Here is a 21,827-nt window from a genome sequence, read left to right as displayed (position 1 = left end):
AATCATGGAGTTTGTCTCAATGTGCTCTATTGACACCTGTCCACTCTGAACTCTTTCTTTAACAGCCAAGAACTTGATCTCTATATATGTTTCAACTTTGTCAAGCTCCTGTTGTTATTGGAATACAGCACTGACGATTTATTGTCACAAAATATCTTGAGCGAAATTTCTATATTGTCCACAATGCGCAGCCCAGTGACAAAATTACGCATCCATATTCCATGATTTGATGCCATGGCAGTGGATCTCCTACTATCTTGGCATCTCACAAAATCGGAATCAAAATAATCGACGATCTCCAATTGATCTGATTTCCTGTATGTGAGTATGTCGTCTTTTGTTCTCTGTAAATACCGTATGACCCGTTTGACTGCTTTTCAATGATCCATTTCCGGGTTACTTAAATATCTCGCATCCTAACAATGTACGCTATATTCGGACGCGTACAAACCTGAGTATACATTAGACTCCCTATAGCTGAGGAATAAGGAATCTTCTGCATTTCTTTAAGTTCCAAGTCATTTTTAGGGCACTGACTTAAGCTGAACTTGTCTCCTTTAGCCACAGGGGTGTCATCTGGTTTACAATCTTGCATGCCATATCTTTTAAGAACATTTTCGATATAGCTCTTTTGTGATAATCTATGAATACCCCGAGAACGAACTCGGTATATCTAAATTCCTAATACAAAAGAGGCGTCACCAAGATCTTTCATCTCAAAATTCTTTGCTAGAAATCTCTCGATTTCGTGTAATAAGCCTATATCGCTGCTAGCAAGCAATATGTCATCGACATATAAAACTAGAAAAATATATTTGCTCCCACTGAACTTGTGGTATATACAATCATAAACTAAATTCATCTCAAAACTAAATGAGATGATCACCTGATGAAATTTGTAATACCATTGACGAAACGCCTTTTGAGTCCATAGATGAATTTCTTTAATTTACAAACCATTTGCTTTGCATCGTCCGATATGAAGTTTTCTGATTGTACCATATAAATTGTTTCATCAATGTCACCATTGAGAAACGCTGTCTTAACATCCATCTGATGTAGCTCAAGATCGAAATGCACTACCAATGCCATTATAGTTTTGAAAAAGTCTTTTGAAGAAATCGGAGAGAAAGTCTCTTTATAATCGATGCATTCTTTCTCTGTAAAGCCCTTTGTGACAAGACTAGCCTTATATTTCTCTACATCACTTTTCGAATCCCTCTTGGTCTTAAATATCCATTTGCGACCAATGGGTTTCGCACCTTCAGGCAATGGAACGAGGTCCCATACGTCATTGTCCTTCATGGACTTTATCTCTTCATTCATGGTATCGAGCCACTTTTGAAAGTTAGAACTTTTCACGGCTTGACGGAAGTTGATCGGATTATCTTCCACCGTTCCAATGTCAACTTCATGTTCTTGGAGAAATACGATGTAATCATCCGAAACTGCACTTCTCCTCTCTCTAGTGGATTTTCTTAATGGCATTGGTTCTTGAGGCTGTGGAGTTTGTTCTTCTGGAACAAATTGTTGATCTTGAGAAAGAGGTATGACATTGTCTTGATCCAAAGTTGCTTCTTGAACAATATCAGGGATAGAAACCTAATCATTGTCAATGGCAATTGGAGGAATTTCAACATATTCCTTCTTAAAGGCAAAGCCTATAACGCTTTCTCCCCCCGCAAACTCAACATCCTCAAAGAACCGAGCATTTCCTGTCTCGAAAATTGTCTTAGTTGTGGGATCATAAAACTTGTAAACCCTGGATCTTTCAAAATATCCAATAAAGTAGCAACTGATAGTCCTTGCGTCCATTTTTTTTTCATTTGGCTTATAGGGCCTTGCCTCAACTGGATATCCCCAAATATGTATATGCTTCAAACTAGACTTCTTGCCCGTCCAAAGCTCATACGGGGTTTTATCAGTGGCCTTAGTTGGAATTCTGTTGAGTATATAAGTTGCGGTCTTTAATGTTTCACCTCAGAGAGATTCTGATAACGTAGAATGACTAATCATACTCCTCACTATGTCCTTAAACTTTCTGTTTCGTCTCTCAGCAACACCATTCATAGTGGGCAAACTCGGCATAGTGTACTGTGGGACAATATCGCATTCCTCTAGGAATTTAGCAAATGGTCCTGAACGTTGTTTAGCTGAACTGTCATATCTGCCATAGTATTCACCTCCACCGTCAGATCTGACGTTTTTAAACTTTTTGCCGAGTTGGTTCTCAATTTCAGTTTTATATTTTTTTGAACATATCCAGTGACTGTGATTTTTCATGAATGAGATATATGTAGCAATATCTAGAAAAGTCGTCTATGAACGTTATAAAATATTGTTGACCATTCCAAGAACCCATAGGGAATGGTCCACAAATATCCGTATGTATAAGTTCTAAGATGTCCGAAGTCCTATTGGCTTGAAATCTCTTTTTATTGGTTTGTTTTCCCTTTATACACTTAACACACAAATCATAATCAGCGAAGTCAAGAGAGTCGAGAATCCCATCAGACGTAAGTCTCTCAATTCTCCTTTTAGAGATATGACCTAATCTCTTGTGCCACAACAAGATAGAATTCTCACCGGTTAATTTTCGCTTTACACTTCGAGTACTCGCATGCAATTGAATAAAGATTATCGTAATCTGATAAAGAACTGGAACCAACCAATTTTGAATCATGAAACAAACTAAATTTTTCATTTTCAAATGAACAATTATAACCAAATTTGTCCAAAACAGAAATAGAAATCAAATTCCGTCTAAAAGACGGTACAATAAATGTTTCAACAAGATCCAAATAAAAGCTAATCTTTAACAATAATCTAAATTTTCCTATTGCGTCTACTTCCACTTTCTTGTCGTTGCCAGTATAGATGTATCTTTCATCATCACTTGATTTTCGGCAACTCAGGCAACCCTGCATAGATATACTGATGTGAGTTGTTGCACCAGAATCTATCTAACATGTATGTCTAGGTACCGAAATTAAATTAATCTTAGAATAAATCAAATGAAGAAGAATACCTTTCTTTACACGCCATGTATGGTAATTAGTGTAATTTTTCTTCTTATGACCTGCAGCTCCACAAAAGAAACATCCACCTTTTGTGGTTCCTTATATTGTTTGTTTTGTGGTGCTACACCCGCAGCTTCCTTATTAATCTTTAAAGGACCATGAGTCCTTTTGACAGTTGTAGCTCACCTTGAATTGACTAAAATATGCCGGAAGGGATATCAGAACCAAGTGCACTAATAAGTCTTCAGATAAATCCAACTTGAGTGCCTTTAGTTTTGAAGTAATGTGAGACATTTCCATAATGTACTCCCGAATGTTTCCTTTCCCTTTATACCTCATTGAGACAAGGTTTGCTAAAAATATACTTGTTTTAGCCTTTTCATTCTTGGCAAACCTCTTCTCAAGATCCTCAAGGAAACCCTTAGTCGTAGCCACCTTATTAGACATAGTGCCCCGGAATGCTTCTGGAATAATACGCTTCATGACCATTAAACTTATGCGATTCGATCGTTCCCACTTTTCCACCTCCCTCTTATCATCAGAGGTACTCTTATCAGTAAGTGCAGCAGGTTAATCGACCCGTAAAGCAAGGTCCAGGTCTATGACTCCGAGAACAATCATCACGTTCTCTTGCCATGCCTTGAAATTTGTGCCATTAAACATTGAAATTGAATTGATGCTAGTAGAGATATTAGCAACAGAACCTTCAACTGAATTAGAAAACGATTATTATGAATAGCTCACATGAATATCTTTAATATGCAAATAATAATAATCTCAAATAGTGGTAGGGCCCATCACAAAATATTTAGCACAACATCAATATTTATTAGTTAGACAAAGATATTGACTTGTAAGCGATATTCTTGACGCAGTGATCAAACATTGGCGATAAAACGATGTATCAATCAACAAACCTTTCTTTGGACCGATTTATTGATCACACATTAAACCAAATAATCGTCACACGCTTATCACCACAAGTACACGTGTATTCGGCTAAATATTGACCTTCCTTTGGGCCGACCAATATTTCCATGAATAACACATGCACAAATACCTTTTAATATTCTAAGTTAGTCAATTTCCACAAGAGATGTTGCTTCAATTAACCAACTTTCGAATATTATATCTCTTAAAAGAGTCCTTAGTACCAAAATTTGAGAAAGAGAATCACCAATTTTGCATATTTTGTTTAGTTTTAAACTTTAGGGGCCTTAGGATTAATATTCAAAACTTTAAAGGGGCTAACCAGGGCCCACAAATTTAAAACCATTTCTTTGTTATTGTGAAAATGTAAGTAATGTTGTTCTTCACCAGTCAGGATATTAGAAAATGAATCAGTAATCCATTGACGTGGAAATCGATAAAGAATAGTATTCTTCTCAAATTATGCACTCGAATTCTTCGATATGGGCCGGATGTGTGTATTTTGACATGGGTGCGGTCATGGCAATATATGCAAAACGAATCCTAGGTTGTTACTCCTTGGAGGATGCGTACTTGGTCTGTCTTTCTAGTGCAAGATTTTACTCTTATTATTTTCTTTCAGTCTTGACGAGTTAGATCGATTATATTCCTTTAAGATAAAAGATACTTGACAGAAAATCTGTGTCATTATTCCATTATTTGGAGTTGCAGAAGGACCCAATTCAGTTAACAAAATTTCTTGGGCTTCCAAATGGAGTCTACTGCGAGGAAAAACTGACACACCTCTCGTATTTACAACTACATTTCATGCATGAATTCAACTGTCTTTTGCCCTCTTCATATTCATCTTACTTTATCTTATCTACTTATCTTTTCGACCAATGGCTTTTTCTGGTTTATCAAATAAACCCCCGCCCATGCCCCACCCCACGCCACCCAGCCCGATAATAATAATTGAAAAAAAGTTCTGTATTCAAGTACACAATACAATTATGACTCAATTCATATATTGTCACATAAAGATTGTTTGGAAAGGATGAGAATTGATTTGGACTTGGCGATTTATGAACACTAAAACTATTTGAAGAGAAATTAGAATTGATTTGGGATTTGACATGTGGACCGAGACTTGTATGAGACTAATCAACAGTCTTTAGAAGTGTGAAAGGATCAAATGAAAACACACAAAATAAATAAATAAAAGTAATGATGAGGTAACATTGTTAAGCATCTTTGACCATCACCACCTAAGGCAATAATTAAGCTCCTAAATAGTTTAATGGGTATCGTTTTCTTCATTAATTAAGAGTCAGTAACCCGTAATTTGTTTTAATTATTTACATAATCTTAAAAAAATAAAAATAAAAATACATCATTGATCAATGTGTACATCTTCGTACGTTTCAACTTTGAAAAATCAATCAATTAGTGAATTTGAATTATTTTAATGAATTAAGGAAGTACTCCACCCACTGATTGTAGTTAATAGAATAATCCAATCACATTCTAAGATGCAAATTAAAAGACTCGATGTTCTTTATGACAATGTGGGCTTTTAAATCACCATTAATTAACGACATTAATGGCGATGATTCTCCATTCTATGCATATGCTATCACATGTAAAGCTTTCGAATTTCTACTCCCAAAGAAGAAAATAAGAAAGAGTACTCATTACATGGTCAGGTCAACCCATTGATTATTTCTCGAATAGGGAAACGGAACTTCTAGTCAAATGGATGGGTAGAGTTACAGGCTCCTAATTACACGTATAAACAAGAGAAATCTATATATCATCATCCATTGGAAGTGTTAGTGATGAAAGAGAAATCTTTGTCCAATAAATATTACAAAATTGTGAGTTGATGACTTACGAGTCATGAGTTGTCATCCGCTCAAGCATTTGTCGACGATATATGATTCATGAGAAGCAAAAAACAAAAATATAAGAATGTTGACAGAGGTGGACCCAAGGGGGTCACCTAGGGTCACTTGACCCTCAATTTATTTTTTATTTTTTTGTGTCTGTATCTTAGTTTTCGAACTCACTATGGAATATCAAACGAAATTGACATATTACATTTTTAATATCATTTCAAAGTACTCACGATCAAGTATTTTACGTCGTTAATATTGTGCGAAATGGTCAATCGTAACAAATGTTATGACGCGTCAAATAAGGCATTCCAAATTAATATTTCGAAAATTCCGATAACAAGCTAACTTTAAAAAAATTTTGACGATTATACGCTAACCATATCCATTAATCTTCTATATCATCTCCGAACTCATTTCGAGAATTATATCATAAATATATCGAATGATTTAAATGAATATCGAAAATAGTTAAACGTACGTCAAACGTGTATACTAAAATAACTCGTCTTTTTTGAAAAAAAAAATCAATTATTTTATTAATATTTATTATTTTTACACAACAAATTTCTCAATATAATTTACATAATTTTATTAGAAAATTTTGTATGTGGTATGACATCAAATTTTATTTTTTGGACGTAAAAATGCTTAATAAAATTTTTATTAGTTCATAGAGGTTATGAATTGTTATACTACTTTTTCATTTTGATTATTTTTATATCTAAAAATTTTTTTGTATATAAAAAAAATCAATCATTTTTAGAATTTTTTTTTTATTATTGTTACTTTTTCCCCTCGATCAATTAATTAAAAAAAAATTTCAAATGACGTCAAAAATCTTATTAGGAAATTTATTAGATTTTTTTTTAAAAAAATTAATTGATTGAGAGGAAAAAGTAGCAGTAATAATAAAAAAAAAATCTTAAAAATGATCGATTTTTTTTATATATATAAATTTTTTAGATGTAAAAATAATCAAGATGAAAAAGTAGTATAACAGTTTATAACCCATATAAAGTAATAAAAAAAATTTTGTCGCTTTTTTTTTAAAAATTGATTGTGATTCCTTAATATAAAATATCTGTGTCCGCCCCTGAATGTTGAGAATAAGTAAAATAGTTGAGAGCTCATATTTACTGTCTATTTAATATATTTTTTAACACTTCGATACATCACCTTATGTTAGCTCATAAAAAGATACTAACATATTTTTCAATATCTCTACGCATTAAACCTTGAGGTCTTCTCAAGAATTAAAAATATGAGTTTGGTGTATCTGTAGAGAATTTACTTAAACATGCACAGCGGAATTTAACAAGTTTAAATCAGCTTTGTATTTAGATAAAAACTGTGATAAGAAATATACCTTTTTCTTGTAATTTGCAAACTCCTTCGCGTTATTCCTTTCCAGCAGCTTGAATCTGCCTCCCACAGCTGTTCAATTGTCCAGCCTACAATGAAATCCACACAGAGAATAGATTGCAACTGCTAGGGTTTCTCTCTTGTGCCAGCAAGAATAATGAAAACCCTTTTTGGACCTCAAACCCTAGCTGTGTATATATATAAATCCAAACGGACCCGACCCGATCCGGTCCAATATTTAATTAATCCAATTAATTAAACCCGGTTCGTGAATTAATTAATCCAATTAATTAATTCGGGATTATAAATAACAAATTCAATTAATTAATTTATCCAACGATTGTTAAATTAACCAATTGACAATTTACAATCTTCCAATTCTCTTTTGTGTGCGACCCATTAGGTTCCCGACCACGATGCCTAACGTCGTAAAATATTATTTTGATCTAATCAAAATTGATAAATTAATACACCATTTTAATTTATCATCAATTCACACTCGCCGTCCCTGATTGACATCTAGCAATGTGTCAGGGCAATACATGTGACGGGAAATGTCACGTGGTATGACAAAATCAAATTCGTTCGTTTATCGTGAAACTATTATCCCTTCGTCAATACGATCCGATCAATTACGAGATATGGAATTGTGTCAATCTTGATTATTGATCATATCTTTCATTCCACTATTAAGTCAATATAAATCGAAAACTCCTTTTCGACTTATGAGTACACCTTGGCCAAGGATTTCATCATCGACTTAACTGAATGAAACGCAGATCATAATCTCCTACTATCTAAGAGTGACAAATCCTTTATTGATCAATCACAACCTTCATACGATTCTTGACGTACCCGAACGATGTCGTATTAGCGGCCCCTTTCAGAGCAACATCCAACATCGCTAAAGTATGGCTGTCCTCATATAAGGTACTATGACGACCTCAAGTCAAAGGATTAATTCCACTACCGAACGTTAGAGATTAGCCACTGACACTCAGATAGTTATCCATGTGGAATCTCTTAGCGGATCTCCAATGTTTTGTTCTATAACAAAACATCCACCTGTTCATTTAAGTGTCACCACACTTTAGCTCGTGAGATCAGCTACTTACTTCACAAGTAAGAAATGCCACACGTGATGGTCTAACTGTATTAACGATATCCGTATCTCGTTATTACTTACGATCATGGTTTATTCAAGATCCAATTATATGTAATTTGTATCTCACAATCACAATTCCTTGTGATTAACAGATTACCTAAAAATTGGATCTTCGGATTCTATTATTTAATATTATTTATTACAAAATTAATTTAAATAAATAATAGATCTCGCCAAAATCAAATGCATTAAATATATTAAAAGCGTTTACAACCTAAATCGATTGGATCTAGGGCATAACACTTACAAACTCCCACTTGCACTAGATCCAATCACTCACATATCTAATACCATAAGCATCCACATGACGATCATGTTTCTGTTGTGACAACGGCTTTGTCAGTGGATCTGTAATATTATCATCTGTGGGAACTCGCTCTATCGTTACGTCATTCCTTTGTATAATCTCTCTGATGAGATGACATCGCCTTAGCACATGTTTGGATCATTGATGAGACCTCGGTTCCTTCGCTTGCACGATGGCTCCATTGTTATCACAATACAAAGGTACGGGATCAACAATACTAGGAACGACTCCAAGTTCATTAATAAACTTCTTGATCTACACAGCTTCCTTTGCTGCTTCAGAAGCAGCTATGTACTCGGCTTCTGTTGTTGAATCAGCGGTTGTTTCCTGTTTGGAACTTTTCCAACTAACCGCTCCATTGTTGAGAGTAAACATATATCCTGCCTGAGACTTGCTATCATCTTTATCAGTTTGAAAACTAGCATCAGTATACCCCTAAATTTTCAGTTCATTTCCGCCATAGATCAAGAACACATCTTTAGTCCTTCTCAAGTACTTAAGAATGTTCTTAATCACTATCCAGTGTTTCTCACCAGGGTTTGCTTGAAACCTGCTCGTAACACTTAGAGTATACAAAACATCTGGTCTTGTACATAGCATCGCATACATGATAGATCCTATCGCCGAAGCATAAGGAATCTTGTCCATGCGACTCCTTTCCTCATGTGTTTAAGGACACATATCTCTTGAGAGGTAAATCCCATGTGACATGGGGCATAATCCTCTTTTGGACTCTTCCATATTAAATCTTCTCAAGATTTTATCTGTGTACGAAGATTGGGATAAGCCTAGTAATATTTTAGATCTATCTCTATAGATCTTGATTCCCAAGATATACGCTGATTTTCCCATATCTTTCATGGAGAAATTCTTTGACAACCATAATTTTACCTATTGAAGCATTGGGATGTCGTTTCCCATTAATAATATGTCATCGACATATAATATCAGGAACACGACTGCCCTCCCACTTGTTTTCTTATAAACACACGGTTCATCTTCATTTTTGATAAAATCAAACATTTTGATTGTTTCATCAAAACGAAGATTCCAGCTCCTAGATGTTTGCTTTAATCCATAAATGGATCGATTTAGCTTGCATATTTTGTTGGCTCTTTTGGATTCAAAACCTCCAGGCTGTGTCATGTACACCTCCTCTTGCAGGTTTCCATTAAGGAAAACAGTTTTGACATCCATTTGCCATATTTCATAATCATGGTATGCAGCTATTGCAAGCAAAATTCGAATGGACTTCAGCATGGCTACAGGCGAAAAAGTTTCATCAAAGTCAATACCTTGTCTTTGTGTGTAACCCTTCGCTACTAGCCTTACTTTGTATGTGTGGACGTTTCCATCCACATCGACCTTTTTCTTGTAAACCCATTTACAACTTATCGGTTTTATCCCACCTGGAAGGTCGACCAAGGTCCAAACCTTGTTCTTATACATTGAGTCCATTTCGAATTCCATGGCATCTTGCCACCATTTCGAATCAATACTTGACTTTGCTTCTGCGTAATTTGTAGGTTCATCATCCTCGATTAATAATACTTGATTAGTAATCGTGAATTCGTACCTTCTGGGAGGTCGAATGATCTTGCTAGATTTACACTAAGCTGGAGTGTCCTCAGGATTCTCTACATCCTGATCAAAAGTCTGTCCACCAACATGTGTAGCATCAGACTCAAGTTCATCTAATTGGTCAATAGTGTCTGTGGATTCTTGAACTTCTTCAAGTTCTAGTTTGCTCCCACTACCCTCTCCTAGAATAAACTCTTTCTCTAGGAATATGTCATGCCTTGAGATGAACAGTTTCTTCTCAACGGGATTATAGAATTGATATCCAATTGTCTCCTTTGGATATCCCACAAATACACATTTGTCAGATTTAGCTTCAAACTTATCTGATTCATTTCGCTTTACATAAGCGTCACGGCCCCAAACTTTCATATGAGATAAGTTTGGTCTTTTTCCTCTCCATAGCTCGTAGGGAGTTTTGTCGACCGATTTAGATGGGACACGATTTAGTGTGTAGCACGCAGCAATTAGTGCATGTTCCTTGAACTTTTCAAGTGCTTCATGTTTGAATTTCATCAGATACACATAACCATATCTAGAATGATCATCGGTGAATGTGATGAAGTAAGAGAAACCACCTCTGGCAGTTATTGACATGGGTCCACATACATCAGTATGTATTAGTCCCAGCAGTTCTGTGGTTCTTTCTCCTTTTCCAGTAAAAGGGAATTTGGTCATTTTGCCTAACAGGCACGACTCGTATCTGTCAAATGATTCAAAATCAGTTGATCCTAAGTATCTATCTTTATGTAACTTGGAAATGCGTTTGTCGTTAATATGACCCAATCTGCAATGCCAAAGGTATGTATTATTTAGATTATCACTTTTATGCCTTTTATTTTCTATATTCATAATAGACGACTCAGTATCAAGAATATAAATTCCATTCTGCAACACACCACAACCATAAAAGATCTCATCTTTATAAAACGAACAACGATTGTTCTTAACATTAATTGAAAAACCACTCATGTCTAAACACGAAATAGAAATAATATTTTTAGTAATGGCGGGAACAAAATAGCAATTCTCTAATTCTAATACTAAGCCTGAATGCAGTGGTAAGAAGTATGTCCCTACAGTTAATGCAGCAACTCTTGCTTCATTTCCCACGCGCAGGTCAACTTCTCTTTTCTGCAGTGCTCTACTTTTCTTTAGTCCCTGCATATTTATACAAATATGAGATCCACATCCGGTATCTAATAGCCAAGAAGCTAATGAAGTAGATATATTAACCTCGATAACAAAAGTACCTGAAGTAGAAGTTTCAAAAGACTTCTTTCCCTTCAAGCTTGCGAGGTAAGTCTTGCAGTTCCTCTTCCAATGACCTTTCACTCCACAGTGATAACATGGGTCATCAGATTTGGTATTGTTCTTGCCTGCTTTGACTGCTTTGTTATTGCCCTTAACCTTTTTGGATGTTTCCTTAAAACTTCCTTTGATTTTCCTCTTAGTTCCCTTGGAGGAATGAATAGCTAAGACATGTCTAGTGCTAGCCTTGACATTGGGCTCCACAGTTTTAAGCATATTAAGCAACTCAGGAAGTGTGCATTCGATCTTATTCATGTTAAAATTCATAATGAACTGTGAATAACTATCTGACAGAGATTGTAGAACCAAGTCAATACTTAGTTCATGATCCATGATAAAACCCAGTGAACTCAGTTTTTCAATAAAACCAATCATCTTCAGCACGTGAGCACTGACTGATGATCCTTCTGCCATTTTGCACCGGTACAGTTGTTTAGAGGTCTCATACCTCTCCACACGAGATTGTTCATCATACAACTCCTTGAAATGAAAAATCATAGTGTAAGTATCCATACCCTCATGTTGCTTCTGCAACTCAGGAGACATAGCTGCAAGCATCACACATGCTGCTGTGTTATCGTCATCACTGTGTTTATTGTAAGCAGCCACCTCTTCCTGAGTGAAATTTTCAGTAGGCACCACTAGAAAGGACTGCTCAAGGACATATCCAATTTTCTCATGTTTGAGAACGATTCTCAAATTACAGTGCCAATCGAGAAAATTTGGTCCGGTCAATTTGTTGGCATCCAGTATGTCTCTCAAATTTATATGATTACTCATGATTCAAAAACTGTAAATGACGAAAAAAATAGAATTAATATGTATTATAATGCATGTGCATAAATTCAATATGGATTTTAATTAAACGTACTCCCACTGTCCAAAATAAATTCATGACCCTCATACATAAATTATTTGAATCCACACTTGATTCACAGTGGGTTGGGATCACATTCGTTGTATCGAGATCTTGAGTGTACTCAAAAAATCCTAATAAAACATTTGGGTAGATTTTATTATCAATTGTATCTCCATACAACTCCCAGATCATTAAACCGACAACTCTTTTGTCTTCATACATCTTATGTGTTAGCTTAACATGCCTATAAAACTTATCTCCTTGAGTGTACTCAACAAAAGATAAATTTTAGTTAAGTTAAACCCATCATTCAGAAATATCAAATATTTCATAGTGTCAAACATATCCCTAATAGACCAGCCTTGAGTGTACTCAACAAGCTAAGGTCGATTTAGGATTCTCGTTTTTCACTATAATGATGGAAGGCAAATAATACTAACTTAATAATTTTTAACGAGGGATTTAATGTGCAATGGTCTCATCAAACAATTATATATATATATATATATTTAAACGTACATCTACTATGCGAATAAATACACATATATATAAATAATAGTATGAATGATTATGGACTTATTCTATCTAGTTTTCTCGAGTCAAAAGGAAAACTAGTTGGTCAATTCCTAAGGGGTACAGTATTGGACCAATACCAATACACCATCTCCATGGTGTCCACCTCTTCTTGCACCTCCAATTAGCTTTACTTGCAACATGTATCCTATACTAATTGGCATGCAGGCCTAAAAGAAATCGGACTCGCAGGCCCATAAAAATAATAATACCAACGAACTCGCAGGTCCAATATTTAATAAGGAGCTCGCAGGCCCACAACAACAATAAGAAGTAAATCAACCATTCAACACATCCATATGGTCGAGTCCATAATCATCCACAAACATTCATCGCATAAATGTTTCCTATGTATAATATCTAATATTATATGCAATGTCTCATAAATCTAGCAATTATAGTCGTCAAAATTAAATCAAAATTTTGGGATCGAGATAATTAAACAATTAATTAATCATATTAATTAATTAATTAATTTAATTGACGGGCCAATTTAATTAAAATCTAATTTTAACTAAATGTCGAATGAGAGTCCAACTCTAAATCCTTAACTATTGGGTGAAGTAATTTAATCAAAATCGAATTTTAATTAATTATTAAATTAGAGTCATACTCTAAATTCTAATTTGCATAGGGAAGTGGTGCTAATTCAAAACAAAATTTAATTAATTTAATATCAGAGTCCAACTCTAATAAAATTGAATTAATATTTTAATTTAGGACAAAATTCCCAAACATAATAAAAATTCAATTAAGGGTCAAACTAAATATTTAAGTTAAAATCTAATTTTAACAAAAATATAAAAGTCGTCAAATTTTTAAATAAAACTTTTAATTCTGGGTCAAAATTAGGGTATGGGTCAAACCCAGTTTAAAACTCATTTTTAAAATAATTCAAAATTCAAAATCAAAATCCTTTTTGAAATTTTACAAAATTTACCCAAATTGAAATTAACAGCAGACCCTTCCAAAATCGAAATTTACAGAACAGGTCCTTGATTTAAAATTTGCAAATTGACCCCTTTTTTATAATTGCAACCAGGGGCCCCTAATTACATTAATTGCAACAGAGGCCCCCGTCTCCACCAAAACCCTAAACCTAAAAAAAAAAAAATTTCTTTTCTTTCTGGGGCGGCGCCAGTGCGTCAGAAATAACCAGCAGCGCGGAGGTGCTGCAGAAGCAGCGGCTCCCGCTGCTGGTTGTTGTCGGCGCGCGGATGCACCACTCGCCTCACGACCCCAAATTTTTTTTTCAAGAACAGATCCAAAAAGACCAAAAAAAAAATTAAAACTATATTTGCTAGATTTAAGAATGAACATGATTAAACTAACATTTAATTTAATCAACACGTTAAACAGTTCCTAACAAATACAAAGTTGGCTTTGATACCGTTGTAGGGAATTTACTTAAACATGCATAGCAAAATTTAACAAGTTTCAATTCCCATTCAGGATTCAACTTTATATTTAGATAAAAACTGTGATAAGAAATATACCTTTTTCTTGTAATTTGCAAACTCCTTTGCGTTATTCATTTCCAGTAGCTTGAATCTGCCTCCCACAGCTGTCCAATTGTCCAGCCTCCAATGAAATTCACACAGAGAATAGATTGCAACCGCTAGGGTTTCTCTCTTGTGCTAGCAAGAATAATGAAAACCCTTTTTGGACCTCAAACCCTAGCTGTGTATATATATAAACCCAAACGGACCCGGCCCGGTCCGGTCCAATATTTAATTAATTCGGGATTATAAATAACAAATTCAATTAATTAATTTATCCAACGATTGTTAAATTAACCAATTGACAATTTGCAATCTTCCAATTCTCTTTTGTGTGCGACCCATTAGGTTCCTGACTACGATGCCTAACGTCGTGAAATATTATTTTGATCTAATCAAAATTGATAAATTAATACACCCTTTTAATTTATCGTCAATTCCCACTCGCCGTCCCTGATTGACATCTAGCAATGTGTCAGGGCAATACATGTGACGGGAAATGTCACGTGGTATGACAAAACCAAATTCGTTCGTTTACCGTGAAACTATTATCCATTCGTCAATACGATCCGATCAATTACGAGATATGGAATTGTGTTAATCTTAATCATTGATTATATCTTTCATTCCACTATTAAGTCAATATAACTCGAAAACTCCTTTTCGACTTAGGAGTACACTTTGGCCAAGGATTTCATCATCGACTTAACTGAATGAAATGCAGATCATAATCTCCTACTATCTAAGAGTGACGAATCCTTTATTGATCAATCACAACCTTCATACGATTCTTGACGTACCCGAACGATGTCGTATTAGCGGCCCCTTTCAGAGCAACATCCAATACCGCCAAAGTATGACTGTCCTCATATAAGGTACTATGACGACCTTAAATCAAAGGATCAATTCCACTACCGAACGTTAGAGATTAACCACTGACACTCAGATAGTTATCCATGTGGAATCTCTTAGCGAGTCTCCAATATTTTGTTTTATAACAAAACATCTACGTGTTCATTTAAGTGTCACCACACTTTAATTCGTGAGATCAGCTACTTACTTCACAAGTAAGAAATGCCACACGTGATGGTCTAACTGTATTAACGATATCCGTATCTCGTTATTACTTACGACCATGGTTTATTCAAAATCCAATTATATGTAATTTGTATCTCACAATCATAATTTCTTGTGATTAATAGATTACCTAAAAATTGGATCTTCGGATTCTATTATTTAATATTATTTATTACAAAATTAATTTAAATAAATAATAGACCTCGCCAAAATCAAATGCATTAAATATATTAAAAGCGTTTACAACCTAAATCGATTGGATCTAGGACATAACACTTACAGTATCAATAGAATCTATCAGTGTCTTATTGTTAAATATAATTTTACTAGTAAGAACCAGGATGAGACACATGAATCCAGGACTGACAATGAGTATGGGAGAGGTAACTAATTCTTAATTAAATGACAAATACCAAATTAAAATTGCAAGTGGAATATATTTGAAAGATTGTCATTAAAATTGGGAAATCACATGGAATTGTTGTGGTGCCATCTTCCGCGATCTTCGAAGCACTCCAAACCCGATAAACAAAAAGCACAAGGCACACAGAAACTAGGAATTAAATATGCTATGAATGAGTTAAATTGCAATAAATGAGACATTATAAATTTGCAGATACGAAGGCCACCACAAGTTGAATTTTAAATAGAAACTGAATATATCTGGGTAAATTTCATCCTGGATCACCTAACTTTCAACAAAATTTTGGAACTGTTTAGTATGTCTCAGATTGGATCTCCTCAGTTTCAATTTGAGTAAATAACTCAATTGGATTACTGAACTTTTTAATCTGGCTCAATTGTTTAATTGAAAACGGTTAGATATTTTAATATAATAAATATATTATTTGAAAGAAATAATTAAATTAGATAAATTGCACAACTGATGAAAGGTGTAGAATTCGTGTGAGGTCGACGGTTCTTTTGTACTCTTGAACTTTATTGATTAAAATAATTTTTATTTATTTTTTTAATCATTTTTAAATTTATTTATTGGGTCAAAATAGCCAGTAAATAAAAAGACTGTTGACTGTTACTAGATGATACCAACAACTCATAAAAATTACAACTATTCTCTCACTTATGGTGGAGGTAGATATCATTTTTAAGAGTTCTGATATTATTTGTGACTGTTGCACAAGTGATTTGACCGTCGTATCCTGTGAATGATGTCCAAAGAGGGTTGCAACAATTAATGATAGACAATTTCACTTTAAGACATTGTTCTATTACGATACTCGATCAATCGATATGTTTTACATTCTGTATTTTACAGTTCTACAAGTTATTGCAACTAATTATTTTTCAACAAATTTTTTTCCATGTAATTTGCTAAGTGACATCTTAGAAACATGAAAAGTAAAATTCAACCTATGAAAATATTTTAAAATTAAAAGGTTAAAAGATGTTTACTTTTGTAAGCACTTTTATGATGTGACTAGCCCCGTTTAACCCTCATTAAATTCTATTTTTCTCTCATATTTTCAACTACATAATTTTTTATAAAATAATATTATATATAAATTAAAAAATTTTCTTTTTTTTTTTCAAGCATTCATTTAAAAGAAAAAAAATACACTCTTCACTCATTTTCATTTAAAAAAATGGGGGACAGAGCTTAGTAAGCTAACTTAACATGTAATCATTGTAATGTCTGTCAATTGAGCAATTTTCTTCATAAGCCAACAAATGACAAATTGGTGAAATTAAAAGCTAAGTTGAATTTTAATAATGGGTTAATTTCACAAACGGTCACTGAATTTAACTAAAAATTTCAAAACGGCCACTGAAATTACAAACTTGTAGAAATGGTCATTGAAGTTTAGAACGGTTTCACCAACGATCACTCTGTTAAATTGTACCACTATTAGGACAGTTATAACTTGAATTCGAACTTAAAGGACCATAACATGTGAACACAAAACCTTGAGGACCTCAAGTGAAAATTTCATCTAAACCCATACCCCTAACATCACTAGTTAAATCCCAAATATTGAAAATCTCGAGCAAAATCTCATTATAGTGGAGGAGGAGGAGGTTGTTGGTTGGATGTAGATGTGAGTGGAGGAGTCGCTGTTGGTCGTTTGGGTTTGGGGGTGGAGGTTTAGATGAAATTTTCACTTGAGATCCTCAAGGTTTTGTGTTCACGTGCTCTAGTCCTTTACGTTTGAATTAAAATCATAACGGTCATAATGGTGCTACCAACTTAACAGAGTGATTTCAGTGACCGTTTCTGTAAGTTTGTAATTTCAGTGATCGTTTTGAAATTTTTAGGTAATTTTAGTGACCGATTGCGAAATTAACCCTTTTAATAATTCAATTGAAAATAAATTAAAGTATCGAATGAGAGAAAGTTAAAATTTAATAATTCAACTACGGTTTCACCAAAGTTCAATGATTGCATATGAAATTTACCCAAAGGTATTTCTCTCTCTAATCAACGAAGAAGTGGACGCCCCTCTAATTATTGGTTTGACCGTAACAATCCAATTGCAATAAATTCATCTTTAATTTCCACTAGTTAATATAAAACTCTTAGATCTGAGCAAATATAGCTTCCAAACTAATCATACAGTTACTCAATACACAGATTATCCCATCATTTCTCTACTTATAAGCTATTCCTTCTAATCAATTAATTAATACGTACGAGTACTACTGTAATCGTAAGACTTTTGAAACTACCTAATTAAAATAAATTAATAAATAAAAACTGCAAAGCACTTTATGATTTTGAGGCACCAAATTAATAATTCAAACCGTAACGTACCTAGTTTAATTATAATAATTAATGAATTATAATTAGTTTCTTATACAATATATTATTATTTGCTCTCTCTATATATATATCCACCACTTACTTTCTATCGTGCAGCAGCATTCCCTCAAGCGGCTTAAAACAAAGTAAAGTACATTACAAACTCTCTACGCATTCCCGTACGCACACATATAATATGGATTCGAGGAAGTCGAACAAGATTATGGAGATAGTAAGACTTCAACAAATCCTCAAGAAGTGGAAGAAGCTTGCCAATAACAACAAGACCAGCTCTGGGTCGGGGTCGGGCCCCGCCTCGGTTACTTTAGGCATTGGTGGGAGTAAGAGCATGAAGTTTCTGAAGAAAACACTTTCCTTCACGGAAAGCTCGATTTCTTCTTCTTCTTCTTCTTCTTCTTCTTCTTCTTCATCGTCAACCACCGACCAAGTCCCGAAAGGATATCTTGCGGTCTGCGTGGGAAAGGAGCTCAAGAGATTCGTAATCCCAATGGAGTATCTTGGACACCAAGCCTTCGGGATTTTGCTGAGAGAAGCCGAAGAAGAATTCGGGTTTCAACAACAAGGAGTGCTAAAGATTCCATGTGAAGTCGAATTGTTTGAGAAAATGTTGAAGTTGATGGAAGAAAACAGAGATGTATTTTTCTTGAATGATCATATAATTGATCATGCTGATTCCGTAATGAGCTGTTATTCACCAGATTGTGACCTAACTTCACCATCTCATCGCCCTCAGATGTGTAGATGATGATTTTCTGGATATTATTAGGTGTTCTGTCTTGTCAAGGCACATGTATTATTATTATTATTAATGGAGAGGAGATTTTTAAGGTCTTTTTGTGAAAGGGAATGAATTTGTAATTCTCATTTACATGTATCCAGATTGTGACCTAACTTCACCATCTCATCGCCCTCAGATGTGTAGATGATGATTTTCTGGATATTATTAGGTGTTCTGTCTTGTCAAGGCACATGTATTATTATTATTATTATTAATGGAGAGGAGATTTTTAAGGTCTTTTTGTGAAAGGGAATGAATTTGTAATTCTCATTTACATGTACGTTGTTCAAATTTCCAGTCAAAAATGAGCTATCTAGCTACTTATAGGTGAAGTCACAATTTAGTTATCAAAGTTCACTTCTCATTGCTGTGAATGGCCGAAGATTCTCCTGTTAGTCGAGCGATCAAGGTGGGGCCGGCCAAAAGCCATTAACTTAGTTTCAGAACGAGGAACATGATCCCTTTTCTGAACATGCCTTGAATCTTACTATTATTTGATGCGTTGCCATCCTTCAATTTTTGTCTCAATTTCGCGTGCAGTCTTTAATATCGTAAGTATGTCAAACTGGCTATAATAGTCTGAGGAACAAAGTGATCCAGCTGAAATACAATCAGATTTACTAGTTTGTGAACAAAAAAGGGACAAATAAAAGTTTAGTAATGTCTAATATAAAACATCAGTGATTCAGAATAAATTGTTTGATCAACCAATTATTTTTGTAAATTCAACAACTATTAATGCGAGTTTGAGGAAAGAAATTAATTAATTTTTTCGTACGTACATAGTACACTTAAAGGTTGAGTAATTTAATGTAAACAAATTAGATAGGAGGGAGGATCATGTGCTCACGAGTTCCGTAATTGTATCGTAACCATGTGACATGTGCCTAACACAGTGGTAATCATTATAATTAAATCCAAGTTTACAATTAAAATATTGAAATGTTCAATATATTTGCATATGGCTTCCATATTTGAGTTATACACCAATAACAACATTGCAACTGCAACTTTGCTACACTAACAGAATGAGGATGACGGATTCCTTGATCAAACCCTCACAATAAGGGTGGGAGCCACTTTTTTTTTTTTTTTTTTTTTTTTTAAATTTTTTATTCACGTGAGTCCCACCACCATATCAAACGGCATATCACCATTTTTCTATCAAACTTGTTTCATTCTTTGCAACTATTAACTGTAATTAATAGTAGTTTGTTGACTGGACTAAATTTTTTAAAACCTAGATTAATAGGTAAAAAAAATTATAAAGAATAATTTCAAATGGGTTGATATTATTGTCATGAAGTTAATGTACACCTCAATTATTTCAAATGGACCGAAGGCGAAGTTTCTCGATCGGCTCTTCTCGGCCCAACCCCAAGTGGGTTGGGATGAGAAGTGCTAAACATTCACAGAGTTCATGAAAAGTTGAGATGTTTGGATAAAGAATTAAGTTCTTTATACAAATGAATTGTATAGAGAACGTTACAAATGATTAGGTGGCAACAACGCTATATTTATTAATTTAATTTTGTATATTGTTTAATGTTCAGTGAAATCTTGTCAGCTAAAAGTTCTTGTATTACTATTCATGCCAAATTTCGAAGATAAAGATAACACTTCTATTATGTCTCATTCTACGAGGCTCCCAAAATTAACCACTTGGAAGTCAACTAAGAAGCCACCTAAGGCTCGCACTTCACACCTCTTGTCAAGTTCTAGAGTGTGCTTGACACTGATTTTTGTGCTATCATATTTTTTTGAAGATATTTAATTGGTTGTTGAGTTCGGCCACTAGGCCATCATTTTTCCTAGGATGTAAATTGTAATCTACATCATGATTGCATGTTGTCTATGCAATCATTACTCTCTTATAATTTGGTGGAATATGGGGTTTTGACATCAGGAATGGTATTTAACTTCTTTCGATTGATTGTTGTGGAGGTGATGACGTCATTGGAGAACACCTTTTTTAGTAATGCATTGACGAAGTTTATTGATGACGATTGGCTCGTCCAATATAGGCTTTTAATCAGGACCTTGCCTCCTTCTCTCATCAAGTTACAGAGTGTGCTTGACATTGATTTTTGTGCTACCATATTATTTTGAAGATATTTTTTTGGTTGTTGAGCTTGGTCATTAGGTCATCATTTTACCTAGGATGTAGATTGTAACCTATGTTGTGATTGCACGTTGTCTATGCAATCATTACTCTTTAATAATTTGGTGGAATATGTGATGTTGACATCAGGAGTGATATTTACCTTCCTTCCATTGATTGTTGTGGAGGTGTTGACGTAATTGGAGAACACCTTCTTCAATAATGTATTGATGAAATTTATTGATGACGATTGACTCGTGGATCAACGAACTCAATATATGAGCTTTTAATATGACCTATTGCCGGGGTTTTGGGGTTTACCATTAAGCTCATTTTGATCCTTTTTAGAGTGAGCCCAAGTTGCGTGTGAGTTCAGACACTTAACATATTGAAATAGTTTAACAAAATCCTTAAATCTCTTTAAGTCTAGATTTCCACAATAAAGAAATGGAAAGTAAAATCAATGATCTTTAAGACAAAATATAAAGAAATGATTATTATTTCCCATTTTCATGTGGTCCATTAATATTTTCTAATAGTAAATTTCATAAATTTCTTGTGAAATTTTGATTTATAATAGAGAAAAATTAATTTAATAATAAAATTTTAAA

At 34.2% G+C, this 21,827-nt stretch overlaps 1 protein-coding gene across 1 annotated transcript; it reads left to right on the top strand.

Moving 5' to 3' along the window:
* Positions 1-18,441: 18,441 nt before the first annotated feature.
* Positions 18,442-19,200, top strand: LOC111384712. Its single transcript, XM_023009029.1, has one exon. The coding sequence runs from the start codon at positions 18,513-18,515 to the stop codon at positions 19,080-19,082; it is 570 nt and encodes a 189-aa protein (XP_022864797.1). The 5' UTR covers positions 18,442-18,512; the 3' UTR covers positions 19,083-19,200.
* The last annotated feature ends 2,627 nt before the right edge of the window (positions 19,201-21,827 follow it).

This window comes from Olea europaea, unplaced genomic scaffold (genome assembly GCF_002742605.1).
Source record: "Olea europaea var. sylvestris unplaced genomic scaffold, O_europaea_v1 scaffold298, whole genome shotgun sequence".
NCBI classification, from domain to species: Eukaryota; Viridiplantae; Streptophyta; class Magnoliopsida; order Lamiales; family Oleaceae; genus Olea; species Olea europaea.
This window is presented reverse-complemented; position numbering and strand designations above follow the sequence as displayed.

Excerpts from the sequence above, each read along its gene's own strand:
- LOC111384712 (XM_023009029.1), top strand. The coding sequence starts at position 18,513 with ATGGATTCGAGGAAGTCGAACAAGATTATGGAGATAGTAAGACTTCAA.